The sequence below is a fragment of the Thamnophis sirtalis genome, unplaced genomic scaffold, assembly GCF_051295495.1.
Source record: "Thamnophis sirtalis isolate CommonGarterSnake01/CBP01778 unplaced genomic scaffold, rThaSir2_p1.2 scaffold_8, whole genome shotgun sequence".
NCBI lineage: Eukaryota > Metazoa > Chordata > Lepidosauria > Squamata > Natricidae > Thamnophis > Thamnophis sirtalis.
Window position 1 is genome coordinate 44,816,826 of NW_028261388.1, and position 23,609 is coordinate 44,840,434.

Here is a 23,609-nt window from a genome sequence, read left to right on the forward strand (position 1 = left end):
GTATCTTTTTCTCATACCTCCATAAATTTCTGAATTATTAATAATAGTATCAGTAACAGTACCTGTTTGTTTTGTGCAACTTTGTCCCTTAATGTTCTCAAACTGAATTGTTAATTACTTTTATATTATTATACAGAGACCCTAGGGTCAGGGTTGTTTAATTTCTCATACTAGTGGATTAATTAGTGTAGAGTGCCTAGAGACACAGCATATGTTTATAAGCGTTGAAAAACATTTTGGACACACATACACCAACTCAAAGCTTGCCAGATTGAAATTCCAGCGTACTGATTTAATGGCACTCCAGTTTATATATTTTTAAAAGGCTGCATGGAAAACTTGAAATTCATATAAAAAGAAAGTAGCTCACTAAATAAGATTAATGCTTGCCACACATTGGCAATCACCACCCCCAAGCCAATGCTGTCCCAACCTAATCCATTTGCTTTCCTGCCTCAATCTGATGTCCACTTCCAGTCTGATCATCTTCCAAATTGCACTTGGCATGTTGCCTTACAGCCTGTGATTCCAGTTAGGAAAGCACAGTAGCCAAATGTGATAAGAGGGTTGATTCCTTGTTTATGCCTGGTTTGTTGTCCTGCTTCCTTACTTTGCTGCCTGCAAACAGATGACTGTTTTGTCCAAAAACTCATTTCTAAGTTTATTTACAATCTTACTAAAAAATTAACATATGCACCCAATATAATCAAGAAAACCTGCCAGTATCTTGATCTATGGCTAGTAGTGTGCAGCTTTTCAAAATAATTAAGAAAAAGTGCTTCAGAAATCATATCTGTACAGAACCTTCTGCTCATGGTAGCCCATAAAGCCTTATTTTACAAAAATGGATTTCTTAAAGCAATGACAACCCCCCCCCCCTTATAAAAAAAAACTGGGGGGAAAAATTGGGATACTTCAACTTCAAAGTAAATAAAGAAAAGCTTATTTGGAAGAACCAAACAATTCTACTGCCAAACATAGAATGGCCCAAGGAAACAATATTGAACAACTACAGAGAGAGGGCATGGCTACAGCAGTTTAAAGTAACTAATTTAGTTAGATCCAACACCCTAATTGCATTGCCACCACTTCTGCCTGCTATAGATATTGTAAGGCATATATCCAGCAAAGAAGGAAAGTGTTATTTTAAAATTGGAGCAGGTAATTTTAAAAAGGCCATAAATTTGTGAGTTTCATTTCACATCCAAATCTTGACTACACATCAGTCACATAACCCCATTATTAAATACAGTATTGTTTCACATTGCAGAAAATTAACACATTGCAGAAAGTTCCAATTTTCTCAAAGACAGGAAAAAAAATCTTTAAAATATACCCTAATTAAGACAAAGGACTTACATGGCATGCTGTTTCTTCTTTCCTTGGTTCTTGTAACAGATAAGACTTTTCTCCTATAAGAAAATCTTCATTTTTTTCTGTCCATGAAGGATGAAAATTACAAATAGTTATTGTGAGGAAATATATTCTTATCTATTAAATATTTGATATTTTCTATTAAAAATATTCATTTTATAAAACTGTTAACAAAGAAAAACTGAAACAATAAACCAAAGATGTAATGGAGAAGATTTTATCAAGTGGCTTTAGTTCTATTTTCCTGATTCTTGAATTATTATGGTCATATAATCCATTTTTGCAAGCATAGCTTCATTATTTATTTATTTATTTATTTATTTTTGTCAACACTTAAAATGCTGTGATGATAATATATTCTAAGTGTACCAATTGCCTCTACTTGGTCTGTGGGTGAGGTGGGCAATAGAATGTTCACTTGTAAATCCAGATTAACAGAATTGGAAGGGCATTGTAGGTCATCTCATCCAACCCCCCACCTAGCAGGAGACCCTACACCATTTCTGACAAATAGGAGTCCAATCTCTTCTTGAAAGCCTCTGGTGATGAAGCTCCCACAACTTCTGAAGGCAAGCTGTTCCATTGGTTGATTGTTCTCACTCTCAGAACATTTCTCCTTATTTTTTATTGATCAATTTCCATCCCTTATTCCTTGTCTAGTCTTTGGATGCCTTGGAAAAAACCGAGATACCCCTTCTCTCGGTAGCAGCCCCTCAAATATTGGAACACTTCTATCATGTCTCCTCTGGTCCTTCTCTTCATAAGACTAGCCATGCCCAGTTTCTATGACCGTTCTTCATATGTTTTAGTCTCCAGTCCCTAATCCTCTTGGTTCTTCTTCTCTGCACTTTTTCTAGAGTCTCAACATCTTTTTTATAGTGTGGTGATCAAAACAGGATGCAGTATTCTAGGTGTGGTCTTACTAAGGCTTTGTAAAGTGGTATTAGTACCTCACTTGATCTTGATTGTATCCCTCTGTTAAGGCAATTTAGGATTGCATTGGCATTTTTGCCTGCAACCACTCACTGCTGACTCATATTTAACAGTAAAGGTAGTTTTAGGTTTGAAAACTGAATAGCCAAATACTTTGATTGAACTTGACTTTACAGATCAAAATGCATCCAAAGTGACTGGAACTGTGGTTTAGCATTAGTAGGGAATGCTGTAGATTGTGTTGCTATGAGTTGGCAGATTAATCATCACTTTTTCTGTCTTACTAAAAAACCATATAAAAGTGGCAATTGACTAAAATCATGAGCAAGTATAGGGAAAACTGTGACTTGGAATTCAAGGGGAGTAAATGCAACCATAATAAATGAATGAAATTAAAGAAAAAGAAATAGAAAGGTATAGTAAATGGTATTGGTGTAAACTACATTTAATTTTATTTCCTTTTATCCTCTGCCTTTAATTTCTTTTGCTCAGTAGTGTACATTCCTTGAGTATAATAAACTTTTAATATGAGAAATCCTTCAGTCTATTTCTGGATATTGTCATCTGTGTGATTTTCATAATATTTTAAAGCAACATTTTTGGTTTATTATTTGTTGGGGTTTAAATAATCCAGATTTCCCCCTTAAAATAATGCCTTTACTAAGCACTGATAGAATTGGCTGATCTAAATCCTGCAAAAGCTGCACAGTTCATGACCTCAGTGGGGCCACCACCATTTTTGCAGCCTCAAAAATTTCTGTACTGAAGTTTCATGACAATATGTCCAGTTTTAAACATGTTTATTATTTCAGAATTAAGGATAGAAAAAGAAGGTTGAGACCTAGCCACTAGGAGGCAAACTGCTTCCATTCTCTCTTTTTTTAAAAAAACTCTTCAAAAACCCTTACAATCTGCTTTCATACATATTATTCTAGAAAATCAGTATCATGATTTGGATCATTCTTTACATTTGAGGAGATTTTGCAAAATGGGAATGTAAATATTTTGCCTCATGGACATCTGACATTCCTTTTTCAACTATTGAAATCCCCCAACATGTGAGAAATCCTCCCCCTTTGTGATGTTGTCACAGTCTCCTGCAGTTAACCAAAGATTAAGAGGCAGAGTTGCACCCATAACTCTCAATTTTCAATCCTATCTAAACACTTTTTCTTGCTAGCAAAAATAATAGGTGTGTTATTACAGCTATCTCATCAGTCTCACTTTGAATTGCACCAGTGCAGCTCATGTAACAGTGGTGTTTACATCAATGTACCATGGGGTACACAGTATTGCACGTGCCACTGTATTCTGAATCAGCTGAAGTTTTTGAATGTTCTGTTTTGCAATGGTTCAGTCAGAGGTGACTAGGGTATGAATGGTAATGAGCAGTGTCTCCTCATCTAGGAACAGACACAATTGGTGTACAAGATATATTTATGCAGATACTTTTCTAGCCATATCTACCAATTGCTCCTCAAGCAGGAGCTGTAAGTCCAGAAGGATTTCCAGGTAGTGTACCAACTCTGCTGGGGAGTGTCACCAAACCCAGAATTAGTGATAGAAGTTTACTGGATAGAAATGGCCATAAAACCCACAGTTATTCAGTCTTATTAGGGTTGAGCTGAAACCTCTTCCTATCTGCTCAGATCTGCACAGCTTCCAGGCACTGGGATAGCATCTCAGGAACATCGTTTGAGTGGCTTGGACCTTACAGATATCATTAAATATCACATGATATGTAACCCTCTGCTGACAAATGATCCTACCTAGTGATTTCATGCAGAGGTTAAGTAGGACATCTCCTCAAAAGCAGACGCTTAGGGCTAGATCTTTCTCCCATTATGAATGCCAAGCAGAATTGGCCTCAGAGAAAGAAAGACCATACTCATACCATAATTGGTAAGCCTTTGAGAGATCAAAGAATGCCAGAATGAAATGATCCTACAAGAGGTCACCTACAAATGTAATTAAAACCATCTCATTATTATAACTAACCCTGAAGCCCACTTAATCGGCTTCCTTCAGAGTTCTTTTTGGAGTGCTTGTCAGGTCAGACTTCTTTATCAGCTGTATAATCATAGATAAGGGAACTCTTATGATAGAAGTATTTTATATCTATTATGAATAAACTATATTAGAGTTTATTAGATTTTATTGATCATATTCTAGTGTCCAATGCGGTCAAGTATTAATTCTTTTATCAGTTGAATTTGGGAAAGTGGGCAAGGAAAATAGAAAAACAAGGGAAGTGATCTTAAAAAGACCACTCGATAGTACGCTACAAGCCCAAGGAGTGCAGATTATTATTACCACTTCACTATCTTTACAGACGTTATTTAGACTTTAATCTACATTCATACTCATGTTTGGTCACATTCGTGCCTTTTTTTTTTCATGAAATGGAGGGGGTGTTGGGCAATAAATATATAGATGTCAATATGAGCATTTATTTTCTCCCCACCCCATAAAATGGGGAATTAAATCCCAAAATATAAGGTATTACATTACTATACACAACTCTAAACTCTCCCTACAAGCAAATTAACTGAGTGTAACCTGTTCCTTTACTATTATGTTAATATACATTTGTCTTTTGAGAATGGAAACTTTTTTTTGATGGCATTTGGATGCAGCTTAGTTATGAATAATTCTGCAAATTTGCAAATAAGAAATCATTTCTTATAGAGGAAAGCTTTGTAGTGAATGCAGAATGATAGCTCAGCATGACCCAGTAGCTTTTCAGAGAGATCTTTCCCATAATTAGGTTATGCTAGGACAGTTCCAGAACTCTGTTACCCATGAAATTCTTCTCTAGCAAAAAAGGAAGCTGCTGTTTATCCAGCAGGCAAATTAGCTGCAGCATAAAGAAACCAAATGTTTGTATGATATGATAACTTTATATTTACAGTTTTTACACAATACTGTGTCATGAAATATGGCAATTTTGTGCACAAAAATATAATTATACTATTAGAAAGGACCATTAAAGTGAATGCTATGCACTCACTGTCACCTATTTAGGAGAATTTGAAAGAATGCAAATCCCGCTGAACTGCAAAATCCAGCGTTCAATAGGCTTTTGATGATGGATTGCTATGGGTTATATATCTGTATTCAGCAAAAAACTGTATTTTAAAATTTATGAACAATTCAGCTACATGGCTTAGAATGAGCAGAAAATTATCAGTTTGTAAAAGCAAGCTGTCAAAAAACAAAATGTTTTTGAACATCATAATTTAAATGTCCTTCATCAAGAATTCCAGAAATTGCACCAGAAGTGCAAAACTAATGTTTGTTTGTTGTTTGGGCTAGCAAGTAAGAATATATGGACAGTTATTTAGTTACCTTAATTTAAAAGGTGTCCATGTAAAGGTTTCCCATGTCCTGTCATGTCTGATTCTAGGAGGTGGTACTGATCTCCATTTCTTAGCTGAAGGAGACAGGGCTGTCCGAAGACACTTCCATGGTCATCTGGTGAACATGACTATACACCGAGGCACATGGAACACTGTTACCTTCCTACTTGCATTTGCAGGCTTTCAAGGAGCTGGGGCAATAATGGGAGCTCACCCTGTCAGGTGATACTTGGATCTTTAACCTGGGCTGTCATCTTTCCATTTGACAACCTCAGTGACTTTAATCATTGAGCCATCATGCCCCCTTCCAGGTAATGTACATGATGTAAACATAACAAAAGGGAGACTCATGTCATGATCCCCATCTTCATCATCTATTACTACTAGTAGTAATATTAAAATAATACAGTCAACCATTAAGGTATTGAGCATGGTGCATATTTAACTTCCAAAGATCTTCCAAACTAGCCAGTCTTCATTCGCCTTTAAAAAATCATGAGAAAATGGTTGCCCTAACCTTAGGGACAAGTTGTGTGAATCAAGATGACTACTACTGTTATCCCTCCCATCATACCATGATGGCTATTAAGGCATATGTTTTGCTGGTAATGATCCTGAATGTTAATATTTCTCTGCCTGGAAGTCTACTTTATGGTAACACAGGCCTCATGGGTGTGCGTGGTTTAGTGGTTCACCTATAGAAGTACAGCAAAGAATTTGCAAGGAATCTGATGGGTAAATTTCATCAGAATCACATTATGCTGAACTCTGACTTCATAGCAGGTCCTGTGGAAGGGTTAGTTATCTGGCTTAGTGATCTGGGTAGAGTTTATTGCCATTTGATGTGATGAAATGGAGAGGGTTTTGAAAGATGTAGCTCAGCTACCTTGGTGTTAGATCCATATATGTTCCTGGTTGCACAGTGGTTTTGAAGGATTCTAAATTACCTGGACTATAACTAGAGGTGCTATTTAGCAATTTCTGACCAGTTCTGCAGAATTGGTAGCGCAAATGTTGAGTAGTTCAGAGAACTGGTAAATACTACCTCTGACTGGGCCCACCCCCATCTATTCTCTGCCTCACAAGTCCCAGCTGATCAGGAGGGAATAAGGATTTTGCAGTAACCTTCCCCTGGAGTGGGGTGGGAATAGAGATTTTACAGTATCCTTTCCCTGGAGTGGGGAGGGAATGGATGCCCACCAAGCCGTGCCAGGCCCACCAAGCTACGCCCACAGAACCGGTAGTAAAAAATGTTGAATCACATCACTGACTATAACAATTCAGGCTCAAGGTAAGATATTAGTACATACTATCTGGTTAGATGGGAATTGAGTGCTTATTTGCCCTTGCTCTACTTGACTTCTCAGCAACTTTTAATACCATTGATCATGGTATGGTTCTGGACTGGCCTTAGGGATTGAGGGTGGAACTTATTGTGCTGCTTCTCTTCCTTCCTCCAGGGCCAATGGGTGTTGATAGGAGTTGAGAGCTCAAGTAGCAGCCCCTGCTATTTGAGTGTCACAGGACTTGGTGCTTTCTCTTTTCCTGTTTAATATCAAGATGAAGTGACTGGGTAAGGTCATCTATCAGTTTGGGATGAGATATCAACAGTATGCAGATGATATCAGTTATATATCACCATGCCAGCTATTTGAGTGATGCCATAGAGGTGTAGCTTCAGTCACTACAGTCTATACATTTCTATATGGGAACAACATGCTTCAACTGAACCCTTGTAAGACCAAGTGGCTTTGAGTTTTAGGACTCTCTTTAAACTTTAGGACCTTCCATCTCTTGTTATGGATGGGGTTGAATTGTCTCAGGCAGATCCTATGCTCAGTTTGGGGCCTCAACTGCATTCATGGCTTCTGCTCAAAGAAAAGGGTCTTTGAGTCATCTTCGTATTGTGTGCCCATTCCTGAACCAGGAAGCCCTGTTCATAGTCAGAGTATTCAGAAGTTTCAGCAGGTGCAAAATGTGGTAGCTTGATAAGTTATGGGTGCTGATTGTTTGGCACAAGTGACATCTCTGCACCGTAAGCTGTGTGGCTGCTAGTATAGTTCCAGGTACAATTCAAGGTGCCACTGGTTGCCTTCAAAAACCATCATGGCTTGAGGTTGGCTTACTTATGGGAGTGTCACTTTCCAATGGCATTTAACTGTTCCATTATTTCTGGTGAGAGTGTACCAGGATCCATAATAAAAGTCTTTTCTGCCCTGTCACTCCTCCTCCTCTACCTCCTCCCCCGTCTATCTTTCTCCCCCCCTCTCTCTATCTGTCTGTCTCTCTCTTGTCACTCTCTCTGACTGTCTACCTCCCCCCTCTCTCTCACACACACACTCCAAATGAGATTTGCTGCAACCCTGCTACCTTTCCTCAAGACATTAAAAATCCTGGCTTTGCTGTTAAGTTTGGGGCCCTGATACTGTGAGAAAATCTGCTTCTTGGTTATACTGCTTGGGAAGTGTTGCATTTGTTCTTAGCTGCTATTTTATGCTGTGTTGTGTTATTTATGCTTTTAATTACTGGTTGTGTTTTTATTCTGATTTTATTTTGTTTTCATTTTTAGCTACTCAGAGTCATGTATACAAAGTAAATAAATAACACATGGCAGGAAGAAATCTTCAGCAGACATTATTTGCTTCTGAATAACAAAATAACAGAGTTAGAAAGGACCTTGGAGGTTTTCTAGACCAACCCCCTGCTCAAGCAGGAAACCCTATACCAGGGGTCCTCAAACTTTTTAAACAGGGGGCCAATTTGCAGTCCCTCAGACTGTTGGGGGGGCGGACCAGCTGGGTAGGTTTGGGTAGGTGGTCATGGGCCTGAGTGGGCATGGCTAGGTCATGTGACTAGGTGGGTGAGGTTAATTTAACAGTCCATTAAACAATGCACACAAACTTTGAGCCGAGGTGGCGCAGTGGTTAAATGCAGCACTGCAGGCTACTTCAGCTGACTGCAGTTCAGCAGTTCGGATGTTCAAATCTCACCGGCTCAGGGTTGACTCAGCCTTCCATCCTTCCGAGGTGGGTAAAATGAGGACCCAGATTGTTGTTGGGGGCAATATGCTGACTCTGTAAACCGCTTAGAGAGGGCTGAAAGCCCTATGAAGCGGTATATAAGTCTAAGTGCTATTGCTATTGCTATAAACTTTAATTTGTTTTGCTCCTGAGGGTGTTTTATTTGCTTTTGTTTGCATGCTGTTGCCTTTTCCTCTTTTCATCCTGGGGCTTCTATGTATCCCATATTTGACCTCCCCCACAACCAGAAGCATTCTGCAGATGAAAAATGGGCAAAACCAACCCACTTTGGGGCAAAACCGGGGCATTTTCACCCATTTTTTGGTCTCCTGGGGCTTCTGTGCACTCCGTTTTTTACCTCCCCTACCTCCAGAACATGTCTGCAGGACAAAAGTGTTGGCCTTACCTTTCAGTTCCAGCCTGTGGGGCTCACGAAGGTAAGTCCTGTGCTCAGCCAAAGGGTGGATGGGGCGATGTGGGTGGGGCAGTCTAATGGTCCTGATTAATGGCTTCAGTGGGCCACATGAGGCTTGCAGGCCGTAGTTTGAGCACCCATGCCCTATACCATTTCATACAAATGGTTGTCCAATGTGTTTTTTTTTTAAACCACAATTTCTGGAGGCAAGGTGTTCTTTGAATTAGGCAAGCAGAAGCTTTCTTTGTGAGCCCACAATCCACAAAATGCTTTATTGGTAGTGACTACCAATTTAATTGCATTTGGTAATTCACAAGTAGCTAATACAAGTTTCTGTATCAATAACAGAAACACTTGAACTGCACATTAAGCCTCTAGACTGCTGCGTTTTGGATCACATGGGTTTTTTTTGGGGGGGGGATGATTTTCAAAGCAGCCTTATGTGGCCTTATGTGGAACAAATTGCAATAATTCCCTTTCGGGTTAGCAAAAGCTTGAATAATTATACTCCATGCCTCCTGTTCCAGATAGGGCTACAACTGGTATATCAATTTAAACTGGCCAAAGCTTCTACTTGTTCTTCCAGCAACAGCCATGAATCAAAGATGTCCTCCCTCCATCCCCAAGATATAGGCTTGCATCTCTAGGGATCACAACTTCATTAAAACTTAAATTTGATATAATTTTGAATCAGTAGCTTTCTGAATTACCATCTACTTTGTCAAAGGGTTTGGAATGCTTATTTAATGACATGTTAAAAAACAAACACAACAACACAACATCTAAAATGGGACAAAAATGAATTACTGACCAAATACCTCATTTTCTGACATTGGATCCTGGATGAACCTAAAAGAGTGGAAAATAAAATGATTTTAATAATACTTGGGAAGGACTCGATAGGTGGATAAAAATTCCAAATCCAATGTAAACATCTGGCTAACTGTGCAACCAGCTATACTAGCATTCACTTAATTATTCTGAAATTTAAAGAAGAATTTCACTATGTTATCTTGATATTACATTGTAGAGTTTAAACACCATGACCATTTGGATTAAATAAGCTATGTCTACAAAAATGCATATCCTAGAAAATTTGATAAAGGATTGTATCATTTATCATAAAGCTTTGGATGAGTAAATTATTTTTCAATTCCTCTATTATAAATTGACACAAAATTGCCAAATAATTAGGAAGAAGCTAATTCATTTGAGTCCCACTCATCCTTCATACATATAGTTGACTTATATTATGCTCTGTGTGCTGTGAGAAGAGTTCATTGACTGTAATACAAAACTAAATTCAACTACATAATTTAGCAAAATATTATTTGATATGAGATACTTGTAGAAGAGTGGTCATAGTTTGCTGCTCAGTAGCTTAATATGCATTAAAGCTTTTTTTCCAGGACTGCAAATTTGTATCACCAGTAATTGGATTGGAATATTTATACAAGGGCCTCAAAATTCTACAGTAGCAAAATCTATCTTCTCCCATTTGCCAACAATCCAAGTAATCATTTTAATGCTTATGGACCTCATAGAGACTATTCTCCACTGCCTGTGATCAATTTCTTGCTCAGCACACAGGGCTTGGCTAGCTTCCAGCATCAGACTAGGAGAGGCCAACCCTATGATTAGACAGACTGAGGCAGTACATGTTGGGCAGCACACATAGTTCTGTTGGATTGCAGAACTATGCATGCTACATTATTTGAAATACACTGTCTATACTACCGTGATGTTCTCAAGTGTGGTGAAGGATGCTATCCTATTTACTATGTTAAAGCAGAGAGCAAAAGTAGAAATGAAGTGCAGAAGAAACAGATGGAAGAGAGATCATTGCAATGGTAAGGACCCAACTGAAACTCTCCAACTTGGGGGTGAATGGAATAGATTGTGTTGTTGGATTATTGGTAATGTATGTGTTTAGATGTGTTGCTTGTGCTTTGGTAAATGCAAACTCTTAGGACAGTGATGGCTAAACTTTTTGTTGCTGGGTGCCAAAATGTGATTGTGCGCACCAGCACTCATAATGCAAAGTGTGCCCCCACATGCACATGAGCACACACACACCACACTCCCCCCCTACGTGCGCCACACTGCTTGCCTCCAAGCTGAGCTTAGTATTTTCTCTTGGGGGCTGGGGGAGGCTGTTTTCACCCTCCCCAGGCTCCAGGAAAGCCTCCAGACCCTGGGGAAGGTGGAAAAATGGGCTCAACAGGCCTACTGGAAAAACTTATAGGTTCGACATTATGGCCTTAGGAAAAGGGAATCGGATGGGGTGGTTAATTGGAATTCTTACTGCCAAGGATTCTGGTTTTGGACAAGCAATGCAGATTGAGATAATGATGTCTAGAGACCAATAAGGCAAGCTTATACTCTGAGCTTTCAGTCCACTGTTATCATTCAAGGAGGCAGTTTATCAGTAATCAGTTTCCTTGTGCTATGATTCCTATTATTTAATGTCAATTATCAAATCCTGGATGGGAATTTAATTCTGGCTTGCACCAATCAAGACCCATAAGGGCAAAAGGAGAGGAGATTCCTCATCTGGGTTTTAGATTTGGCATCAGGCAGCAGCCCAAAAGAAAGAAGAGGAAGTGGCTTTTGTCTTCTTTTGGGAGGCTTTGCATGTGACCAGAAGCAGTACACTACAGATAATGGTGTGTGGCAGGCTTTTCTACTGACATTGAATCAGAAATTCACAAATTATATCAGGTATTCATAGTTACCATGACAACCATTGGTTTATTCCAAATCACCATGGCCCTGACTCATGGTTACACCTCACTTTTGTCTCAGAATGGAAGTGATATGTTCTGAGACCAAAAGATATTAACATCTGTCTCTTATCATGGTCATATCATTCTCTGACTGTTAAACAGCTGACAGATAAACCAATTGTTTCACCTCAGATTATGCGCTGTACAAAGTAATTAGATGCAAAAGAGAAGAGGATCGTTTTTATATGTAATAAACAGAAAAGAATATTTTAACATCTCATTATGAAGATGTACTTTTTCAAAATGTTATACATTCATATTACCTCTGCTATTTAACTGCAGCTTTTTCAAGTATTAATTTAGTTATAATGTTAAATAACATAGGAGACTGCTTTAATCTAAATCAAACCATTACTCTTTCTAACTCAATATAATTCTAAGATTTTTAGATACTTTTGGTGGTGGAATCACAAATGATATCTACAGTGAAACCTGCATATTTGTGCCTTCAGGTTAATCTTGACTGCTGGCACCTGCCTTGCGTTTGAGGCAGGCCAGGAACCCACAATTTCTATCCCAGTGTCTTTAACCATTATGTTAGATTAAGCCTTGTAATACAACCAATAACATGCAAAATAAATGCAATCAGTGGTGGGTTTCAAATTTTTTAGAACCTATTCTGTAGGTGTGGCCTGTTTTGTGGGAGTAGCTTGGTGATCATGTGACCAGGTGGGCGTGGCCAACATGGAAAATGTGGTGAAACTCACTTAACAATGCTCTTGTTTAGCAACCAAAATTTTGGGCTCAATTGTGGTTATAGGTTCTCTTTCTTTTTCCTTCTTTCTCTCTCTCTCTTTCCTTCCTTCCTTTTGTCTCTCTCCTACTCTTTCTTTCTTCTCTCTCTCCCACTTCCTTTTTCTTTTTTTCTCTTTCTATCTTTGTCTCTCTTTTTTCTCTCCCTCTATCTCCATTCCTTCCTTTCTTGTGTGTATCTCTTCCTTTCCTGTGTGTATCTCTCCCCCTTCCTTCCTTCCTACTTTCTTTCCTTCCTACCTTTCTACCTTTTGGAACACGAACCGGTTCTGGCGTACTGGTGCAAACAGAGAGAAACCCACTCCTGAATGCAATGTTATAAAACTTCCTTTAAAGTTATGGACACAACTCTATGCTGGGAATTTGTGGGAACTTCTACACCAGGGGTGCCAAATGGCACCCTATGGGTTGGATGTGTCACACACAGGCCATGCCCATTCCAGCTTCTCAAATTGGAAAAACATTGCAAAACGTCATGTGATGACAACGTGACGCAGCAAGTTTGACACCCATGTTCCACACTAACTGCATAATTCCTCAAATGTGTTAAGATCTTTCTTCCCCAACTGATATATATGCCCAAACCAAGGTTTCTTCCTTTCACCCCAAGTGGAAGGCTTGAAACTGCTATGGCCTAGAAGTGGTGCTTTCGCCTCGCAATCAGGAGGTTGTGAGTTTGATCTTAGGTAGAGGCAGATGTAGGGCCGCCTGCTTGGGCATTGGGTTGGACTAGATAACCTTCAAAATCCCTTTCTTAAAACCTTCTGCTGTTTAGAATGAATCTATTTGTAACCATGTAGATGATGAGATTTTAGTGGGAATAGATGGCACCTATTAAAAAAAAGTATTACAAGAGTCAATACTTTCAGAACCACATTTTTCAAGTAATTACCATTTGTTAAGACTTAACAACCACTTTGTCCAAACAAAGTCACTACTTAATAAAATAAAATGGCTTAACAGTTAATCTCAGTTCATTTTGCAAACTGATTTGTGTTTGGTTGAAAACATATCGGAAGATTATCAGTTTATTGACGTTGTGGTAGACATTTTCTGAGAAATAGTTTATGACTATATAATTGCCAGAACAAAATGACAGGGCCTACAATGTGAACAAGCAGTACATAGTAGCATAAAGATACAAAAGGTCTACATCTTATGCCATGTAGCCAATTTTTGCACCCTAGACATGGTAGCCCTACTTGGGTAAACCAAAATCAGATTAATATTAACTATTTGAAACACTGTTTCAGCCCATGCATCGAATTGTATGAAATAATTGTAATAAATGCAAACCATTGCAGTACATAAGCCTGCCAAAGCAAGTTTATAACTGCAAACAAAATGATAGAAAGCTGACAATGAACTGAACATTTATTTTAGTTTTCAGAATTCACTTGTGCAGAAGATGGCTACCCATTCCATTAAAAGAACAGAGGCTAAGTAAATAAACAAGTCTAAGATACCAAATGGAACAATCCAGTGCAAATGATCTCCACTTACTTTTTTTCTTTCATTGCTGTGTTTTCAGCATTAGCACATTCCTTTGAGAAAACGAGAAGCAGCAAAAAGGTTACTTCCAAGTTGTTTGAAGGTATAATAAATAAATAAAATGTTTATAAAACACTTCTTTAACATAATACATTTTTGTTCCCAAGATTTTTATTATTTTATCAAAAGATAAAATGCAAAGAAAAATTAAAATAAAGTAGGGGAAGAAATAGGGAGGAGGAAAAGGTCCAGGGCAAAGGGGGAGAAGGAAGAAAAGCATTGGCTTCCAAATCTTTTTAGCCCAGTAGAAAAAGCTAATAACATACAGACTCAACTTTTTACTTTTACATAATAACATATATTAGTCATTTCTATAAAAACAAATCTATTTAATCAGCAAAACCCAAAGTCAAAGTTTCCTTTTTTTTCACCTCAGGCACAAAGTCTAGAAGTGGTTTTCAAGTAAAAACAAAGCAACATTATTTTCTTTGATTAGGGTAGTCAATTCCATCAGTTTTTCCAGCCAGTCATTCATTGCAAAAATTAAAGTATCTTTCCATTTTTGTGCATAAAGCTGTCAGCATATCTAACAATAAAGTTCCATCCTCCCCACCCCCCCAAGTCCTTTAAACCTAAAAGAAAAGTCTCTGGTTTTATCTTTATATTCACTTTAAGAATCTTCTGCATTAAGATGTAGATCCTATTCCAACATATAAAAGGTATTTCAATTGTATGTTGGAAATGTAAATGTAAAAAAAGAACTTTTTAACAACTCTGGTGATCATGTAGCAAAGCAAAAAAGAAAAGAAAACACTGGATTAGGAAAAGTATTAGAGCACAATACTTCTTTAAAATATTCTGCAGTAAGACAATGGAAATGGGTGAGTTGTTTATTCATGTAGCATTTTTCAAAGTTACTATAAGAAAATATATATGAAGCACAATAAATACCTGAAGGTATTATTACAAATCTGTTTTTGAAAACTAAGTATCTATTTCTATATTTTTATCAACTAATTTTGAGAGGGATAGCAGTATTAATCTTTTACAGAAAAAGTGTAATGAAAACTTATCCCATAATAAATTGAAAACACAGTTAGTTGACAGTGGCCATGATGCAAAATATTATGATAATATCAGGGGTGGGTTGCTGCCAGCATTACTGCTGGTTCACTTTGCACATGCTTTGCATGTTGCAGCTTGCTTCACTCATGTGCACACGTGCCACCATTGCTTGTGGATGCACAGTTGCCTGTCAATTGTTCTGCACATGTGCAGAACATTATAAAATGACTAAAAACTAAAAAATGGCATGGACAACTGGGGAACCAGTTTGGGGGCGTGGCCAGCCTGCCATCTCTACCAGTTTGGCGACCCAGTCCCAATTTCCACTACCAGTTCGCCTGAACAGGTGCGAACTGGTAGCACACCACTTCTGGATAATATTTTTATTACCTATTTTTATTTAGATTTAACCCTTCAATGCTTTTTCTGGATTCTTCACATAGTAGAGTTGCTCTCTGCTTATAAGCGAGAACTAAAATATTCTGATTGTTTTACGGGCACAAAATCTGGAATTAATACATAAATTGCATAAATCAATTGTAATGCTTTGCTGTTGTAATTGAAGATGCTCTCCCAAGTTTTGTACCATATTTAGATAAACATTTAGGACTGATTTTGAACTGTATGTATATTTGAATTCCTACAGGAAAAAATGCACTGTCCAAAACCAGAAAAATGTAAATGTAAAAATTACAGTACATATATTATAGAACAATTAAAGTAATTATTGGCAGTGATATTGAAACAACAGCTTGAATCCAATCATCAACAGAATGATCCTTATTTACAAAGAAATCTGGTATTCAGAGGGCTGGATTCATCCCATGAAACAAAGAAAAAAGTGAAGTCTCAGAACCATTACTCATCAGAGTTACACACAATTCAACAATATTTGGAAGTGCTTTAGAACACACATGTGAAAGTATAGAATCTCTTATTAAAATAGCTGCCTGCTTTTTCAGGCTTCAGTGGAATCAAAAGATGCAGATTTTCTAAGAATTATATTAATGATATAACTGATTTAATGTTTTAGTCCCATGATGGCGAACCTATGGCATGACTGCCCAAAGTGGCATGTGGAGCCATGTCACCTGGCATGCATGGTATCACCCATTCCTTTTCTGGGTTTCTGGCCCACATGCACATGCAATGTTCAGCTGGCCTTTGTGCATGCAGCAGTGCTGGAAACTGGAAGAGTAGGTCTTCCAATTTCTGGCCTGAGTGCTGGCCAGTTTATCATCATGTGCATGCATGCCATTAACTGGAAGACTTGCTGGCCAATGTACATACGTGCGCCAGAAACTGGAACTTCATTTTCTGGTGCGTGCATACCCACTGGGAAGCTTCTCTTCTAGGTCATGTCCCAGACAAGTGCGCATGCATGCGCATGCTCCCTTTTCAGCACTCCATGTCAAAAAGATTCGCCATCACTGTCTTAGTCCATTAAAGTAATCTCATATATTTTTTAGCTTTGTGCAAATTGGAAGAAAGAGGAACAAGGGAGATACAGCTTTAATAAATAGTAGAGGTTGTGTGCTCACTCACTTCACATGAGTGAAATACTTTTTCCTAAACATTTTCAAACCAGGCACAGCTCTGTCCCAAAAATTATTCATAAAGAATACATTTAAGCAAATGTTTGGGCATAAAATCACAAAAGCATATAAAGAATAAGTCAATACTATACCTCACTTCCTGACAGATAAATAACCAGTTCTTTTGTCCCCTTTTCTCCAACTTTTGTTCCTATTTCAACTTACTGTCAGTACTGAGCACATTTAATTCTTGGTTTTATGAAAGTGTTCTTCCTTAGGGTTTATTTTCTGAATTTTTGTTTATATCCACCAACTTGATTTCCCCCCCTCTAAGCATATTCATATTTAGTTCTCAGTGTCACCTATTTATTACCATCCTGTTGGCACTTGTCAAATGAGTTTGTGATTGGACAGGGTGATGAAAATACCTCCTGGTGATTAACAGGTGGATTTTTATATTTACTGAAAAATCAAAGCATATAATACTGATTTTAAAATATAAACGTCAGCACTGGTTTCATTTTAGAAAATTGATATTATATGTTTTCTTTTCAATTCTTTCATTACACTGACTATCTCAACACAATTGGATCACAGTCTTTAGGTACAATATGGCAGAAATAACTAATTAATTAAAGTGATTCTACAGACCTTGCTGTAATACGACTTTCCCATTTTTCATCACTGGACAGGTTGAATAAGAAACATGGAAGATACAAGCTCCCATCATAAAAATAAAGACTTCTAGATCTGAATTGCAAAAGTCTAGATGACCACTATAATGGTAATTAAAAAGTATAGAAAAACTCTGGCTCTCAACAACACTCGCATATTGAGAAGATACACTCCTGTTAGAGTGCAGGATTGTGTAGTAACGGTACCTCCAGATGATGATGATGATGATGATGATGATGATGATGATGATGATGATGATGATGATGATGATGATTTACTTTATTCATTAAACATGAGATTCAGTCAACTGAGCATTCAAAAATGCATCAGAAATACCATTGACTGCTGCTAATATGGATACAGATTGCTACCAGCATCCTAGGTATCAACCAAGTACCTTCTTAAAATATATGATGTTCCTAGTAGCACAGTTTTTTGTAGTTCCACTGGTGTTATTGCAGGAAGCTGCAATTTGTTGATGTATCTTACAAAATTATTGGACATGGTACCAAGTGCCCCAATGATAATGGGTATCACTGTTACATGTTTCATCCATAATTTCATAGTTTCGATGGCCAGCTCGGGTGTTTCGTGATTTTCCCCCACTTCTTTATTTTTGACTCAGGCATCTCCTGGTACCGCAATGTTAATAAATTGTATGTTTTGGTTTTTGACAACTGTGATATCTGGCATGTTGTGTTCCAAATGATGATCCAACTGTATTCAAAAGTCCCACAAGATCTTCACCTTCTCATTTTCTGTAACTTTTTCCATTTTAAGTTCTCATGACTTTCTGGATTCAGGTAAATCATATTTTTTACATAGTGACCAGTGGATTAATTTAGAAACTCGGTCATTCTAGCTTTGTAATCAGTTTGTGCAATTTTTCTGCATTCACATTTTAAATGTGAAATAGTTTGGATTGTCAGTGGATTTTTGCATCTTTGCTTTCATGGCATTAGTTTGTAGTGCTTGTTCTTGAGCAGCGAGTATTAAACCTTCTTTCTTGATAGTTCCCTTCTTAAGCCATGCCCATGTGAGGTTATCATCACATTTTCCTTCAATATTTTTCAAGTGTTGTTCATGCAAAGCTTTGGTATTCCATCTATTTAATCTGTCATCCAGCTGTTTTTCCTTATATTCTGCCTTTGTTTCTGTTGTTTTTATTATGTTCTCCTGGTTTTTACATCTCCTGGTACAGCAATATCAATAAACTGTATACTTTGGCCCTTGAAACCATGATATCTGGTGTGTTGTGTTCCAAATGATGATCCATCTGTATTTGAAAGTTGCACAAGAGCTTCACCTTCTTATTTTTGGTAACCCTTTCCCCTTTTGAATTTGAGCATCCAAGAAGGGACAGGAAAGGACAAAGGGAAAGAGGAAAGAAAAAGGAGGGAAGATGGGAAGAGAGCAAGGAAGGAAAAATCAGTAAGGAAGGAAAGGAAGGAGGAAGGAGGAAGGAGGGAAGGAAGGAAGGAAGGAAGGAAGGAAGGAAGGAAGGAAGGAAGGAAGGAAGGAGATTATAATGAGAGGGAGGGAAGGTCTGAGGGAAGCCCTGCTTTAGTACTTAACCATCAGTGCCCTCAACATGAGTGACATTGAGCTGGCCATGCCCACTCAAGCCCTCAATTAAATCGAGTTTGACACCCCTGCTCTAGGTTATGAACAGTAATAACTATTACTTGCAGATCCAATATCAACACATATCAATGTACAACATTACAGAGATATCTTCAAGCCACAGTAAATACTGAATGAATGGAAAGAAATTCCTCACTCTTGAGAATCTGACTTAGAGATAGCAATCTTTCTTTCTCACATGTTCAACAGCTGAAAAATCAGTACAGTTTTAATAGATATTCACATATTCCTCCTTTAGAATCACAGTTATCTTGCAAACTGCTCATGGAGCATTCTGTCACTCTCTTCATTCTGGCAATCGGAACCTTGCTAGCCGTTGCAAATTTCATATGTTCCTTTTTCTGTATTTCTTAATCCTTTCTCTGCTAACATGTACTGGGCACTCTTTTACAGGTGAAATACAATATTCATCTCTACATCTACACATTAGCCAATCTGTAAAGGTCTTTGCCCTTCACTTCTTATGAAATCTCTCTCTTGCTTTAAGTCTTGTGTCTTATTTCTATTTATCTTCTTATGCTGCTTACCCCTACTTTTACTTTAAAGCTCTGACTCCTCTTTCAAGACCATCCAAGGGTGGGCATGTCGATCAGGTGGCAGAGACATACCCAAACCCTCATCTTTTAAATATGCAATGCATGTAAAAAAGGAACAAGATTCTGAATATATGGTCACATCTGATATTTTGACTTGTTTAAACTCCTCCTCCCACATGCCATAGTAATCTATTATTTCCAAATGAACTTCTCCACTTTTTCCCCTTCTGCATATCATAGCCTGATCAAATACTTTACATTCACAGCTATACTTTCCCCAAACCCTATATTTGTTTCTACTTTCTCAGAACAATTTCTTCCTCCTTTGGGAAGCTCCATAGTTTTGATTTCTTAGCAGATTCTACACTATGTGCGACAAAGCCTGTTATCTTTTTCTGACGACCAGTTTATTTTTCCTATTTGTTTTAATATCCAAAAATGCTTGATTCTCTGCTGCTGACTTTCTACTTATAGATCTATAGTATAATTATATATTATAGTATTATAACCAGATTCCTAGCACCAGGTTAATATCCTCGCTTCTCATTGCAATCTCCTACAATATAAGATATGTGTCACAGATGTAGCCTTCAATACAAAATTGCATTCAATTAGGGTCAAATCCTTATAGTTCTTTTTTAAAAACCTGCTTTTTTAAAAAATGCTATTAGCTTGTTTTCTAAGTGATAATATTCAGTTGGTGGCTGATCAAATGCAAAATGAGATGAGAATACAAGTAATTCCAATAAGCTTAGAGCCACCTATGAATGCTAGGTAGCAATATATACAAGGCAGCAATAAGTCCTCAAATTTATTATCTTTGAAAATATTTACGGAGAAGATAAGAAGCAATGCTCTTCATTAATCTGCATAGGTACACCAATGAACCAAAATGTGAAACTTTGCTGGATTTCCGATCTCTAAAACTGTCTGACATCCTCTACCCTGTAGGCAAGGTAGATGCTGCAGATCTTCAATCAGACTCCCTTGTAGAAAGCACCCACATGCAAAAATATCCTATTTTAGGGTATTAAGACATAGCTTGCCTATTGATTGTACAAATTTATCTAATGTTTATGCATATTCCTAAATATAGTTTACTTTTGATGTGGCTAGATATCGTTGACTAATTGAATTTAAAAATTGGCATGAAGATCCTACTGCATTTATTTAGTATTAACTTTTTGATCCAACTTAATCCCATGTAAGTATATTATAATTAATCTTGAAAATGATGACAGCAAGGTTGTTGCAGAAATCCCAGTCTTGGTTGTGAGGGATAATAGAATTATAAACAGGTCCCAGTGTAAGGTATGGAAATTAAGTTGAGGTGCTAAAGATTCTGAAGAGGAGCTGTTTGGAATATATATTTAATTTTCTAAACTGGACTTACTTAATCAAAATAGAAGAATCCTGGAATGTAAGTGTTGTCACCAGAACAAGACATTTATGTTAGATAAAGGAGATACTTTTGGATAGTACAAGTGAGAAAGAATAATAATAGGCACTGAAACAAAAGTATAACAGATATGTTTACTTAAAGTATTTTTATTCCACTGTTAGCCAATCAAAATATGTCACGTGGCCTGATGGCTGTTAGCTAGCTGCTAGATGAGCAGAAATAAAAGTAGCATTTCTCTCATCAAGGTGAAAGAAAGGTCCTGTTTGTCTCCACAGTCTGATTTTTGCTGCTAGCCGTATGAAGTGTGTGTGTGTGTGTGTGTGTGTGTGTGTGTGTGTGTGTGTTGGATACATATATCCAAATTTACCATCATGGCCTTCAGAGGTACAGTTGAGATCTCTACCAATTATTCATTTTGATCTTTTTTTGTTATATGTAAAGATTTTTTAAAAGCATGAAGCAAGAGAGGGATTCTGTTTTGGACTAATTTAGGACTTTGAGCATAAATCAAATCAAATATTGTTCATCTTGGTTTATTAAACTGATTAATGTAACAATCTTCTCTTGTACAATTGCCCCCATTTTATTGTTTCTTTTAATACTTTTAACAAAGTTGTCCTGTTTGTCAGAGCAAATATGAAATGTTCATTCGGAAATCTGTGGCAAAGGTAAATCTATTCTAGGCAGCCTATCTTGTTATTGTCTCTGATAACACACACAAACATGGGGTTACCGAAACCTAGAGAAGGAGTTTCTGTTGTAATATGCTGACCAGGTTTTTTTCCCTATAGGGACAAGAAGAATCAGGAATGACTTTGCTCACAGCCATTCATCCTTGGTTATATCTTGATTGGACAATTATAATTAGATAGGTTAGAAGGGCTATGCATTAGAACACTTTATCTGGGGGACAACCTTTTATTATCAGATAATGTCACCCACTATAATTTAGAATAACTTAAAAGGACACTTGATCAAAGTATTATCATCATCAACAGGGACCATTAGGACATGCCTTTCCTGCTACTTCTCCTCCCTTGGAATAGTTTTTTACTTGTGGTCAAAACCGCCCCAATCCCAATGGCCTTCAGGAAAGCTGCTAAGATCTGGCTATTTTGAGAAAGCATTTATAGACTGGTAGCATGTTGGATTCCCCAACCCACAAAAGGAGATTACCATTATTTCTCCATACAAAAATGAATGGAAGGATGTTGCTGTTATTGCTGCTATAATTTTTGAGCTACTGTTTTTACTGCTTGTGCATTTTTTTAGTATGTGTAAGCTGTTTGATGAATGATTTTAGATTGTTGCAAATAAATTAATGAGAAACAACTGAACAACAAGCAATTAATTAGCATGCACAGAAGAGACTTCGGGGCACAGTGATAATGCATATTTGTATTGCACTGCACATCTGACCTAACCTGCAGTAAAAGTAAATAGGCATCTGACCTAACCTGCAAAAAAAATTGATATGTAGATGGAGTTCATTTATATGTGTCTGATGATGGCTGATTTATCTGAATGGAAAGCTTTTAGGAATTTTTAAAATAGTTTTGTATTTGGCTTGGTCTACAATTTCAAGAGTTTCCCAGCTGAAATTGTGCTTCAGTTTGTCTATCTCATGAGAAATAATGAATTTCATTATATTTCCTACTGCCAGTTGATGTTCATGAATGCATTCTGCCGGTTGCGTATCTCTTTCCTACACATTGACTATTGTAGTCATTATATGTTTTGGATTACTTCTGTATTTTCTTTTTTTGCTTACAAAGAAAATGACTGGAAGAAAACAGCCAACTCAATAAACATGAAGAATCTTCAACTCTGAACTGTATATCTTCTCTACAATTGCAAATAGAAACAATTATAATGTAGTCCCATTATATCTTAACAAATCTTTATCATCTTATGTCTGATTTTTCTCTTTCTCTTCAATAGACATGTAGGTCTGTGTGTGTGTGTGTGTGTATGTGTTTGTTTATTTATTTATTTATTTATTTATTTATTTATTTATTTATTTATTAAAATTTAAATAGCCATGCATCTCACAAGCAATTCTGAGTGGCTTATGAAAAAAATCTTAAGAAATAATTATTTAAAATAGTTAACAAATACTAAATGATTAAACACTTTAATAACAGATTAAAAAAAGAATAGATGAAGAAATGTTAATTGTAATGGTGTCATATGACCAGTTCATCTTGAAAACAATATCAATTACTATCAAAAACTATATTCTTAGATCAATATTCTCATTTTTTAGTTGCAACATGGTCAACTTTGTATTTTATTATATAAAAGAATGAAACCTTTCTGTTAATCTACCTTGACCCAAGCACTTACTGGTGTATTAGCTCTGCTACTTATGCAAGTATCTTCGTGTTGTTCTTGATTTTCTTTAACTGGTTCATACAAACTGTCCATAGAACCCTCCTGAAAAGTAAATAAATCATATGTGTCATACTTGTATCCATTTTTGATAATGTCATCTAATTTCTAATTCACAAGACTATGGCACAAAATAATGGTAATATTACAAATTATTTGTAAAATTTCCAAGACAAGAACTATGGTACCAAATGATTTAAATATCAAGTGCTGTTGATTGATAAAATTAA

General features: G+C 37.0%; 1 protein-coding gene across 1 annotated transcript in view; it reads right to left on the reverse strand.

Annotated features, from left to right (window-relative positions):
- The window catches only part of SAMSN1 (SAM domain, SH3 domain and nuclear localization signals 1), an 82,106-nt gene that overhangs the window by 55,816 nt on the left and 2,681 nt on the right, over positions 1–23,609 (reverse strand). Inside the window, exons 2-5 of the mRNA XM_087722046.1 lie at positions 23,335–23,424; positions 14,144–14,184; positions 9,913–9,950; positions 1,360–1,436 (exon numbers count right to left, since the gene is read on the reverse strand). Of these exons, the coding sequence (XP_087578172.1) occupies positions 1,360–1,436; positions 9,913–9,950; positions 14,144–14,184; positions 23,335–23,424 (246 nt within the window). The remainder of the gene's footprint in view (positions 1–1,359; positions 1,437–9,912; positions 9,951–14,143; positions 14,185–23,334; positions 23,425–23,609) is intronic.